This window comes from Cetorhinus maximus, chromosome 32 (assembly GCF_964194155.1).
Source record: "Cetorhinus maximus chromosome 32, sCetMax3.hap1.1, whole genome shotgun sequence".
NCBI classification, from domain to species: Eukaryota; Metazoa; Chordata; class Chondrichthyes; order Lamniformes; family Cetorhinidae; genus Cetorhinus; species Cetorhinus maximus.
In genome coordinates, this window is record NC_135910.1 from 5052746 (window position 1) to 5065747 (window position 13002).

The 13002-nt window shown below is 44.6% G+C and overlaps 1 protein-coding gene across 1 annotated transcript in view; it reads right to left on the bottom strand.

Annotated features, from left to right (window-relative positions):
* LOC144671428 (elongation factor 1-gamma-like) overlaps positions 1-13002 on the bottom strand; it is a 42960-nt gene that overhangs the window by 14562 nt on the left and 15396 nt on the right. Inside the window, exon 5 of the mRNA XM_078533331.1 lies at positions 4625-4768. Within this exon, the coding sequence (XP_078389457.1) occupies positions 4625-4768 (144 nt within the window). The remainder of the gene's footprint in view (positions 1-4624; positions 4769-13002) is intronic.

A 13002-nucleotide genomic window follows, 5' to 3' on the forward strand; every position in this document is an offset into this window, starting at 1 on the left:
TCACCCAACATCTGAGCACAGGGTACTCCCCAGCAGAGATCCTGGGATTGCAATGTGGAGCAAAAGTCCTGGATAATGCCACCATCCCTTCCCAAACACCTAGGGAACTTTCCTCTCTCCACCAACCCCCCTGTAATTATCCGCATTTGGAGAAGTGAAATATTCAGTTCAGGCAACAGGACTCACCATAAACATCACAAAAAAAAACTATGGGAACCCAACAGATGTTTGCATCAATCAAAACAAAAGTTGACATCATAGAGGATTCAGTCTACCTGGGCAGTTTTATTAATCTCCGGGGAGACAGACAAAGAGCTCAATGTGAAAATAGGTAAAGCATCATCAGCTCTCAAGCCAACTGAAAAGGATTTGGAACAGTAAAAAGCTTTCCATGAAAACAAAGCTTAGGTTCTGTAGTCCAAACATGCTTTCCACTCTCCTTAAAACTTAAGGTTGTGAAGCTTGGAACCTGAAAACCTGCCAAGGAAACTGGACGCCTTAATACCAGATGTCTTAGAAGGATTCCAGGCATATACTGGTGGTATTTTATACCCCAAATTGAAAAGAAAACACTCAGAAGAGTCTCCAGTTTCATCCATTATCTGCACAAAGACAGCTCAGCTGTCTTGGCCACGTCACAACTTCTGTCATCCCACTGGGATCCTACTGGACGTAGAAGAGGAGGGTGACCCAAAATGAACTGGTGCCAGGCTGTCAGTGGAGATCTCCAGCTGGTCAGACACTAGAGCGACAAGAATACTGGCTGTGCATAGGAGAGAATGGAATGCTTTGTCTATCTCCTGCATCTCTAGACACAGGAAGCTACCAAATCTTAGTCAACCAGACATCAGGTAGCAACAGGAGCATGGCACAGATCACAGAAACCTGGCTTTACTATTAGAGGGCAAGGCTGGTCTGCAACACTAGATAATACTCAACTGTCCAACAAAAATATATCAATTTCAGATAGCTTTTCCTGGCTCCATTTAAAAGGGAACACCAACTGGTACATTACAATGAAATGCCTCGATTTATTTGGTAGTTTGAGTACTAAAGCAACTCTAGTTGTTTAAAATTAGAGTTTCAAACTTTACCCCATTTTCTCTCCGAGTGTCTTCATTTCAAAGATCCAGCTGTACCTATATTAAGATCTTAGCCGTTTTCATTCCCAGAGTTGTTTATACAATTCATGGAAGGTGACAATGTTTCATGTACTTGTCCCTCGTGCTAAAAGCCTAGAGTTTGCACAACTTGAAGCCATGAGTATGTGAATTACACGAAATGCATCTAGGGAGTAGAAATGCACCTGGGGCCCAATGCCACATGGGATGGGAGGCACTGGTGCAGCACAAGTCATGGCATCCCTGCGCAGGAGTGCCACCTGGTCTCTCACACACAGGGAGACGAGAGAAAGATTCTTCCCCACACCCCGAAAAATTAGAGACACCTAAAGCTTGTGTAAATAGTATGGGGCAGCACATAATACGTGATTTCAATTCAACTCAAACCCAGTAAACACTGTTCCTATGCATTCTGCACATATTCAAAAGAAAACACCAGGAGTGGCAATTGGAAATAGTTATCAATAGCATCTGTAGACCAGTGTGCAAGGGCACTGCAAAGTGGACAAGCTGAAGCTCTAGTTCTTCATATTATAGACCCTTCACTAAATAGTAACTCCCTCCTTGGAAAATAAATTGCAGCAAGTCATTCACTGAACAGAAGGACAGATTAGAGGTTTCCTGTTTACACAAGACGTTGCTAGTGCAGGGTTCACAGTCAGGAATTCTTAATCAATCCACTCCAAGTTAACGTTTACACATTGATCGGAATGCTAAATGCACTACATGGATATTAAACGTCAAGTTTCGAGCAGAACGGACAGGAATGAGTTACACAGCATTAAGAAAAAAAAGGGTGAAAGTTTAATCCTCTCACCACATTACTGATCCCCAGCTGCACCAAGTACAAGGAACAGTCGTCAATAGATACATCCTCTTGCCATTTAATGAATAACCGGAAGCAGATCTTCCCTCTTGGGTACAGTTGTTGCTCAGCCCAAGAGCCCTTATTGTTCTGCGATGTGGCTACATCAGGCAAGTATTCAATTGCTGGATTCCTCCCTCTGGTTGTATGTGGACACAGCCCTACACTAGTAACAGCCCCCAATGGAGGCAACTGCCAAAAGAGCACCACAGCCCAATCCCCAAGCGCTTCAAGAAGGAACCATGGTCTGGTCCAGTAACACTGTCAAGCTGCAGCATCTAACCACATTAGCTAACTTAGCATAGGCCAAGTAAACCAGGTACTCTCCCCGAGCAATTCACCAGCACGTTAAGCTGCTTCACCTTAGCACATCCACATCAAACTGCAATAGAGCATTTTTAAAAACAAAAGGCGCACACACCAATTCGCCACAGACTGTGGATTAAGCAAGTCTGCAGGAAACAATTCTGATGATCCAAGTCTCGGTTGAATATAGATAAATATTCAAACACCAGAGCCAGCTGGTCATGTGACAAAATGAGAGGGGAAAAAAAAACTTACGCTGGACCAGAATGAGAGAAATATTCAACTTGACCAACCAGTGATAGGTGGTCAGGACTACAATTTGCATTTAGCTAGAGCGTACAGAGCTTTTCCTGGAGGTTGAAATGGGGAAAATAAAGGGCCACTTGTATACAGAATGGTTTCAATCAGGCCATTCGGCCTGTTGTTCTGGCTCTCTGAGGGGGCGAGGGGGTGACTCTATTGCTTTAAGGAAGAATGAACTTATTACACAAAAGCCACTTGAAATCAGAATCAGCTCGAAGCAAAGTTTGGACAAAAGGATTGAAGTAAAAATGGCATCTGCTCTTGAATGATTCCATCTATTGGCTTCAGCATAAAAGGCTATTGGACATCATCTTGATGCACCAGTATAGAAACCAAATAAAAAGGATCCTATTTGTACCTGTGGGTGCCCACAGCGTGTTAAAAAGGTACTCAGGAACTTCTTGCACTTCAGTGGGTTGGAGATCCAAATCTCAACTCTCGGAATCTGACTAAGGATGCCTTCAACATTTCTAAACAGGAGTCACTAAATCTGAGCCTGTATTAGGAGGCATAGGATCAGAACCCAGATTCCAGTGAGATGGGGCGGTATTCCTGACTGCTCAGTGCACTTTCCCAAGGATCTGATCATCCAGCAAAGGAGTGCCTGAGATGCCAGAGTTACTTGTACATGGCACGAGAAAGATTTGATGTCCAATTGCATCAAGGAGGGAGGAACTGCAATAGCCTCATGATACATTGGGAGAAGCCAGGAGCTCTTCAATATTCTAGGATCAAGCTTTCTTGCTGCAGTTCTGGTTGTGTTTGGTTTGGAGTGGGGTGGGGAGGGCAAGAAACTCAAGGATAACTCTTCTTTGACCTATATCAGGAATAGAGTCAACCGCAGAGAGTCAAAGGGAAAAAAAGGAAAATGTACCGTACTATATCAAGGAGAGGCAGCTCGAGAGAGTAGGATTCTTGAACAAACTCAAAATGACTGGAACGTGGTTGGAGGAAAAGAATTATTAGAGACCACAGTTCTCCTGCCATCTCCACCGTGAATCCAATAAACCCACAGCCTGAGGCAAGACAGCAGCAGGATTCAGGATTCAAAGTTTTCTGAGAAGAGTTTGGAAAGTCAGCTATAACTTCCAGAACATAATCAAAAGGAGACAGGCAGCGACCATGGATCTGGCATCTGATGAAATGAAGCAAACCAAACACAGGGTCGTGCTTTACCACATCCAGTGAGAGAGTTACATTCCAGCTCAGCTGACCCACGGAGCAGCTTTGGAAAGCCACGCTGCTGTCGATGCTCATGTCATCAGCTTGATGAAACTTTTAACATTCTGTAATTTAAAATGTAGTCAGGTCTGGAGCCCAAAATAAAAACACATCTCCTTAGACACAGGAGGAGAACCCGGCAGATAAACACACACACTCTAACCCCCAAAGTTAGAACAGTCACCCACCTATAAAATGCTTAAAAATAAATCATCTAAATAGTGAAATACAGTGACAGGTCCATCATCCAGTCAGCAAATGGATTCCAATTTGGTTGCAATGATAACAGATGCACAGAGATTTAAACAAAAGGGGGAAAATCAGCAAAGCAAAAATAATGAGAAAAAAAGCTTCACAGCGGATGGTTTAGGCCCAGAATGCACTGCCCGATAGTGTGGTGGAAGCAGGTTCAATCGATACACTCAAAAGGGAATTAACCATTATCCAAAAAAAAAAAATGCACAGGGTTAGAGGTAGAGGGAGGGAAAATGGCACTGGGCAAATTGCTCATTCGGAGAGCTGGTGCAGAAACAATGGGCAGAATCATCCTGTGCTGTAATAATTGAGATTCTGAAAGCCCTCTACTGTCTTTCAATTCCCTCATTCACCTCAAAAACAATCAGAGTAGATAAAATAACAGGTTAAGTTATTAACAAGTGTAATGTTAACCAATTTAGAGGTTGAAGCACAATGCTACGGAGGGAGAGGATATGAGACACGCCAGTGAGGGTCTCCTGCACTTCAGTTACAAAAAGTAGATAGAGGGGGGAAATTATGATTAGGTTAGCAGGTACCAAACAATCCTTACTTGTTTGTAAAGGTCCAGCATTGCACACACCAGCGTGATGTCAGCTAGAGTGACGTGCTCACCAACCAGGTATGTCCGGACATGGAGGTGATCATTCAACAACCGCAGTACCTTCTTCACATCTGCTTTGGCACACTCCGCCACCTGTAGAACAGGATATTATATGTATATTGATGTATAATTAGACTTGGGTGCACAGGGCATAACATTTGCAGATGACACTCGATGAACCGTGGAGACACAATGATAGACTTCAAGGCTTCAGGTAGGCTGATGAAATTGGCAGAGACCGGTGAAATTTCATGAAAAGTAGTGTGAAGTGAAACATTGACAGGAAGAGCAAGAAGAGGCAATGTAACATAAAAGATACAATTCTAAAAAGGGATGCAGGAACAGGGAGGCCCGGGGGTGTATGTTCACCATCACTGAAGGCAGTAAACAGGATGAGAAAGTGGTATTAAAGGCATGCAGGAAGCCTGGATTTTTTTTTTGGAAGAGGCAGGGAGTACAAGGAAGTTACGATGAGCATTATAAAACTCTGGTTCATCCTCAACTGGTGTAGTGTGTCCGATTCTGAGCATCACACTTTAGGAGGGATGTAACCATTCTGTGCTTGTATTATTATTGCAATCCTGCAGAGGCCAGTCCAACAACTCAAACATTGCAACCTTGGCAGAATGGAGTGCCAAGTCCTTAGCATCACATGGTCTGTATCTGCACAGCAACAGGGACTTTTGTTGGACAGGAAAGAACAGGCAGCTCAGGAGGAAGACCTTAACCATGTTCGAGGTTATTTTTTTTAAAGGGAATGGGCATCAACCTAGAAGGAGTGGTAAGTTTTGATCCACACATGCCTACCATTAGAGTGATAAAACTTCCAGAAGCTTGGAGTCAGTCACATTTACTTTACTGTAAATGTATTGTGCAGACGCCAAAGACATTGCCTTATTTTTAAAGAGTCAAATCAACCATGAAAGTTACAAACTGTACCACCTGGTTCTGCAGCATTGGAGTTGGACTTCACTCCAATAAAGTGTCAGACTTTTCCAGAACATCTCAATGTTAATTGTAGCTTTCCTTAATTGTTTGAAGGCATATGGCAACAAAATGGTTATGTTTCTCTCAACATTGATGCTGCCTGGTTTAAGCATTTCCAGCATTTTGATATACAACGGCTATGTTACCTGAACTTGTAAATCCAGAGGCACTCGACAAGGTGCCACATTGAAGGTTACTGCACAAATTAAGAGTTCATGGTTTAGGAGTAATATTTTCACATGGATAGGGAATTGGTTAGTTATCAGGAAGCAGAGAGCAGGGATAAATGGTCCTTTTTGGGTTGGCAAGCTGTTACTAGTAGAGTGTCACAAGGATCAGTGCTGAGGCCTCAACTATTTACAACCTATATCAATGACTTCGATGAAGGGGCTGAATTTATGGTCGTTAAACTTGCTGATGACATCAAGATAGATAGGAAAGTAAGTGGTCAAGAGGAGGTAGCATGTCTACAAAGGGATGTAGATGGGTTAAGTGAGGGAGGGGAAAAAAAAACAGATGAAGCATAATGTGGGAAAGTGAACTCTCCCATTCTTCCTGCTAAACTGGACAAGTGAAGCCCCACCTTTCGTGACTTCCTTGTTCACGTTCACTTACATGCGCTTTGAACACGGCATCACATGAGCAATGTTAACTTATTCACGTTTGAAACGTCCTAATCTCTGCAATGACTCTTTGACAGGTATACCCTTTGAGCACAGCAAGAGTGTGGGATTGGTTAATTTAGTATGAGAGAGTGTAGGAATAGACTGAATGTTAGGTGGTGTGTCTTTTCTCAGATGAGCAGTGAGGCGCTGGAACATAATACAAGCTGGTGTAGTAGGTGCTGACTCTGAATACTAATCAGAGGGAACTGGACTAGTTTCTGCCACGGACAGAAATCACAAAACAGAGTACAAGTGTTTTTATAAGTCTTTGTAATCCTTGGTTCATGCAACCACTTTGGCTAGCTTCACTGACCCCGTTTTGGGTGGGAGTGGGGAACAGAAATCAGAAAGGAATCTTGCAGAATATATTTTACCCCTTGGTGGCCCTGGGTTTCTCTTTTACACCGACTGATTTTTAAACGGACTGCGAATAACACTGCCAGTGCTGGAAATCAGAAACAAAAAGCAAAGATATGAAGTATACATAGCAGGTCTAACAGTGAAGAGAAACACAGGTAGAGTACTGTAACTGCCCTCACATGGCAGGGACCTATCCAACGGAGACCCCTTCAAAACCAAGTCACACCTTTGCGATTTCACCATTTGCGAGGTTTCTTGGGAACATAACCCCCCCCACAAACTGTGGGACTTTGCGCTATTTAAATGGAGAGACTGCAGAAATCTGGTAGAGGGGGATAGAGGATGTCAAGAATTTAGTATGCAGGTACAGCAAGTAATTAGGAAGGCAAATGGAATGTTGTCATTTATAGCAAGGGAGAAAAAGAGTATAAAGGGCAAAGTTGCTGCGGCTGCACAGAGCCTTAGTAAGACCACACCTCTGGAGGGAGAGCATATGATTAAGAAATAGGAGAAGGCCATTTAGCCCATCGAACACACTCCACTGCCTCCATAATCCTCAACTCCCTTGTAGATAAAAAATCTAACTCAACCCTGAATATATTCAATGACCCAGCCTCCACTGCTCTCTGGGGTATTGAACTTCAAAGGTTTTTCAAACCCTCAGAAGAAATCCCTCCTCACCTCCATCTTAAATGAGACCCCTTACTACCTCCGCCACTGAAGGTGGGGGGAGGTAATGTTTTTTTGTCCTCGTTTGTTCATCTGCAAGCAGTATCTCAAAAGTTAAACGGCAGATTTCAGCAAAACTTGGTACACATCCGCCCTCACACCTTCTCCTCCCTCCCAGAAACATGATAGGGTCCCCCGTGTCCTCACTTATCACCCCACCAGCCTTCGCATTCAAAGGATCATCCTCCGCCATTTCCGCCAACTCCAGCATGGTGCCACCACCAAACACATCTTCCCTTCACCCCCCCCCAGCGGCATTCCGTAGGGATTGTTCCCTCCGTGACACCCTGGTCCACTCCTCCATCACCCCCTACTCCTCAACCCCCTCCCACGGCACCTTCCCATGCAACCACAGAAGATGCAACACCTGCCCCTTTACTTCCCCTCTCCTCACCGTCCAAGGGCCCAAACACTACTTTCAAATGAAGCAGCATTTCACTTGCACTTCCCTCAATTTAGTCTACTGCATTCGTTGCTCCCAATGCGGTTTCCTCTATATTGGAGAGACCAAACGCAGACTGGGTGACCGCTTTGCAGAACACCTTCGGTCTGTCCGCAAGCATGACCCAGACCTCCCTGTCGCTTGCCATTTCATCACTCCACCCTGCTCTCATGCCCACATGTCCGTCCTTGGCCTGCTGCATTGTTCCAGTGAAGCTCAACGCAAACTGGAGGAACAGCACCTCATCCTCCGACTAGGCACTTTAACCCTTCCGGACTGAATATTGAGTTCAACAATTTTAGACCATGAACTCTCTCCTCCATCCCCACCCCCTTTGTTTCTTCCCCCTCCTTTTTGTTCCTTTACAAAAATTTATATAGATTTTTCTTTTCCCACCTATTTCCATTATTTTTAAATGTATTTCCACCCATTGTTTTATCTCTACCTTTTAGCATTCCTTCACCCCACCCCCACAAGAGCTATCTGTACCTTGCTTGTCCTGCTTTCTACCCTTAATTAGCACATTCCTTTAGATAATATCACCACCTTCAACACCTTTGTCCTTTTGTCTGTGACATCTTTTGGTTATCTCCACCTATCACTGGCTCTTTACCTAGCTCTTCTTGTCCCAACAACCCCCTCCTTAAACCAGCTTATATTTCATCCCTTTCCTATTTTTACTTAGTTCTGTTGAAGGGTCATGAGGACTCGAAACGTCAACTATGCTCTTCTCCACCGATGCTGCCAGACCTGCTGAGTTTTTCTGTTTTTGTTTCTGGATTTCCAGCATCCGCAGTTCTTTGCTTTTACACAGATAGGGGATGGCCCAAGGAAGAACCAATTAATTTTTTGGCGAAGATGCAGATCTGGATCCTGGAATTTATTTTTTTTTAAAAAAAGGATCTGTTAACATTGGAAGGGAGCACCGTGTACAGTTTTGGTTTCCTTACTAGAGGATATAATTGCACTAGCAGTAGAGAAGGTTCACACGGCCCAATTCAGGGATGAAGGGGTTACCTTATGAGGAAAAATTGAGCCTATTGGAGTTCAGAAGAACAAGAGGTGATCTTATTGAAACAAGGTCCTGAGAGAATGGGCCACAACTTCCAAATAGTGCTGGAAAGTGCTGGCCCACAGGAACTTGGAGATAAATACCTACTTACCTGGTCTTGAAAATGATGCTGACCCTTCCGTTCGATGGAGCTGCTTGGGGCCTGCATCAAAAAAGACTCCTCGCAGGTCCCAGCAAAGTGCAGTTCTAGCAGATTCAAGGAGGCCATGTCCCCTTTTTATGGCATTTGCTGCCATAAAAGGTGTCCTGTGGGGTCTATCTGGGTCTTAACAATAGTTACGCAGAAGTTAGAAGGGGTTATAATTCTAACTGAGTAACTATCGGTGTAACCCTCGCAGAACCACCCGAAGTTTGCGATTTAAACTGTATTTTCCAGATGGTTTCCAGTGCAGGACAATTATTCAGAGGAAGTGTGCACTTCTGGGAAAATGCTGTGCAAACCGTTACCTGGGAACTTCCCAGGGGGATTCCCCAGTGCATCTTTGGGCTACCCCCCAAATCCGAGAAGGATTCCCTAGTGCATCTTTGGGTACCTACCTCCCCCCAAATCCGACACTAGGGAGCTGGGAGGTTAAGGCCCAATGTTTCCCCTTGAGGAGGAATCTCAAACTAGGGGGCACAGCCAATCAAGTGGGCTGCTTTGTCCTGGATGGTGTCAAGCTTAGAGTGTTGTTGAAGCTACGCTCATCCAGGCAAGTGGAGAGTATTCCATCACACTCCTAACTTCAGAATTTTAACAGCACAGGAGGCAGCCATTCAGCCCATCATGTCTGCACCAGCTCTCCAAATGAACATTATGGCCTAGTGCCACTGCCCTGTATGCCAGCACATTTGAATGGAATTTGAATGGAAACAATCATGCCCTTTTGAATGCCTTGATTGAACCTGCCTCCACCACACTTCCAGGCAGTGCCTTCTAGACCCAAACCACTCGTTGCGTGAGAAAGGTTTTTCCTAATATCACATTGACTTCTTTTGCAAATCACTAAATCTGTGCCCTCTCATTCTTGATCCTTTTACAAGCAGGAACAGCTTCTCCTCGTCTACTCTGTCCAGCCCCCTCTGATTTTGAGCATCTCTATCAAATCTCCTCTTAGCCACCTTCACTCCAAGGAGAACAGTCCCAGCCTCTCCAATCTATCCTCATAGATAAAGTTTCTCATCCCTGGAACCATCCTTGTAAACCTTTTCTGCTCTCTCTCCAATGTGTTCACATCCTTCCTATAATGTGGCACCCAGAACTGTACACAATACTCCAGCTGAGGTCTAACAAGCGACCTGTGCCTTGTAGATGGTGGACAGGTTTTGGGGAGTCAGGAGGTGAGTTACTCACTGCAGAATGCCCAGCCTCTGACCTGCTCTTGCAGCCACAGTATTTATATGGTTAGTCCAGTTCAGTTTCAGGTCAATGGTAACACCAGGATGTTGGAAAAAAAAACATGCCATCCTTTTCCAGTCTGGCCTAAACTCCAGGTCCATAGCAATGTGATTGACTCTTAAAGGCTCTCTGAAAAAGGCCTAGCAAGCCGCTCAGTTGTATTTAACTCAATGCTTTCTCAACCACCATTGGGGATTAGAATATGCTGGCTTTGCCAGCAACATCCAGGTTTCATTAATGAAAAAATGCATTAGGAGCAGTGACTAATTAAAGTTTAATGCACCCAGTATCATTGCAATTTAGAGCTGTAACAAATGAGTTCCAATCAGCTTCAATAGTCTTTGTTGCCTCCCCAGGCTCCTTACCTCAGCACCCTGTTACTGATTCTGCTGCAATGTGCATGTGGCTGTCAGATAAGGCTGGGTTTGTGCTTGACCCAAGTTGACTGATTCACTATTAGGCTCAGTCCTACAGCATGGGGTGCTCTGGAAACAGCCCAACAGCAAAGTCTGAGAGAAAGTGAAATGAACTATTACATAACGACCCCCAGCCGTGGCTCAGTTGGTAGCACTCATCATCGAGTCAAGGTTTCGGGTTCAAGTCCCACACGGCAGGTTTCCTTCCCTGAAGGACACTAGCGACCCAGACTCCAGCACAAAAGTCAAGTTTCACACTCCAGTGCAGTACTGAGAGTGCGCTGCACTGTTGGAGAGGCAGTCTTTCAGGTGAGTCTTTAAACCAAGGCCCCATCTGCCTGCTTGGGTGAATGCAAAAGATCCCATGGCACAAAGAACAGCAGGGGAGTCATCCCATGTCCTGGCTAATATTTATCCCTCAGTCCCCCCAAAAAGACTCTGGTCATTATCACATTGCTGTTGATACAGAGGTTAAACAAGCAGGCAAAAATAATTGACAGATGGAGAATATGGGAAAATGGGAGTTCACTTTTTTTATTCCTGCTAAAGTGGACAGAATATTACTTGAATGGAGACTGCAGAATACTATAGTGCAGAGGGACCTGGGTGTCCTTGTATACAACTGCACAGAACGGAGAGTGCACCTGGAGTCCTGTGTACAGTTTGGTCTCCTTAAGGACAGATATACACGCACTGGAAGCAATTCAGAAAAGATTTACCAGACTGATTCTGAATGAAGGGGCTGTCTTATGAGGAAAGGTTGAGCAGGTCAGCTGATTGGAGTTTAGAAGAATGAGAAGTGATCTTATTGAAACATAAGATCCTGAAGGGACTAAAAGGGTGGCTGCTGAGGGGATGTTCCCCTCAGATGACAGCGGGGTAGAAATCTAGAACTCGGGGGCACAGTTTAAAATAAGGGCTCTCCCATTAAGATGAATATGAGAAGGAATTTCTTCGGTGGGGAAGGGGGGGCTGATGATCTTTGGAATTCTCTCCCTCATTGAGCAGTGGAGGCTGGGTCAACTATATCCAAGGCAGAGAGTTAGGCAGATTTTTGACTGAGGGCATCAAGGGTTATGGGGACAGGCAGGAAAGCGGAATTAAGGCCACAATCAGATCAGCCATGATCTTATTAGAAAGGCTGAGCAGGCTTAATGGGTCAAATGGCCCACTCCTGCTCCTATGGTCTTGTGGGCTGTTTGTTTGTGATCAGCAGATTGGCTGCGTTTCCTACATTACAGTGATTACACTTCAAAAGTGCTTCACCAAAATGTTTGCAAGCCTTTTTTCTTTGCTGTTAGTTTCAGTCAAAAAAACTCGCAGTGGTCAAAAGGAAGGAGTCAGTTTCATGGCGAGTTCAACTTGAAAGAATTACATTTCCTGTTGCACTGCAAGGAGGGTCATTTAAACAACTGTTTGCAACTCACCGAAGGTCAGAGCTGTCCCTTGAACATTAATTTCATTGACAGCTTCATATTCCCACGGACAGCAGGAAGGGTGGGCTGCCATTTGGGAGAGTCAGCATTTCATCAAGGCAATTTATAGCGAGAGAGTGAATCCCAGAAGCATTCTGCACCCAGTCCTGGTGGGCAAGCAGTAAATCATTTAATGATGTTTACTGATTAAATCAGTGCGAGAGAATAGGAGGGGGAGTAACAGTATTAACACAGCCCCATGAACACAACAAAAAAAAATATGGAATACATAGCAGGTCATTCAGTACTGGCAAAATAAGGCAGGCAATGTGAATGTTTCAGGTTTGCCAAGGTACTTCAACAGGGATGGTTAAACCCAGGAGTTCCTTGGAAAGCTCAGTTCCTGCTTCATGTTGACCACCAATCCTTGGCAGAGGGATAGGATTTGGTAGAAAGTCAGGGCATGTCAAGTTACTTTCCATACCAACCAGACGCAACTGCAACCAAGGTTGCAAGCAAAACACCTAACGCCTTCAAGAATCCCAACAATGCCAGTTTCAAGGTTAGATTCTCAGTGGGATTTCAAAGAAAAAAAACAAGGTGCAGACTCCACACAGCAACTTTGGGCTATAGCACAGGAGGCAGCTTCTTTAAATTGTTCCTGGAAGACGAGTGACAAAGTCTGGGCCAGCATATATTGCCCATCCCCAATTGCCCTCAAGGTGGTGGTGAGCCACCTTCTTGAACCGCTGTAGTCCAAGTGGTGTAGGTACACCCACAGTGCTGTTAGGGAGGGAGTTCCAGGATTTTGACCCAGTGACAATGAAGGAACATTGATATAGTTGAAAGTCAGGATGGTGAGT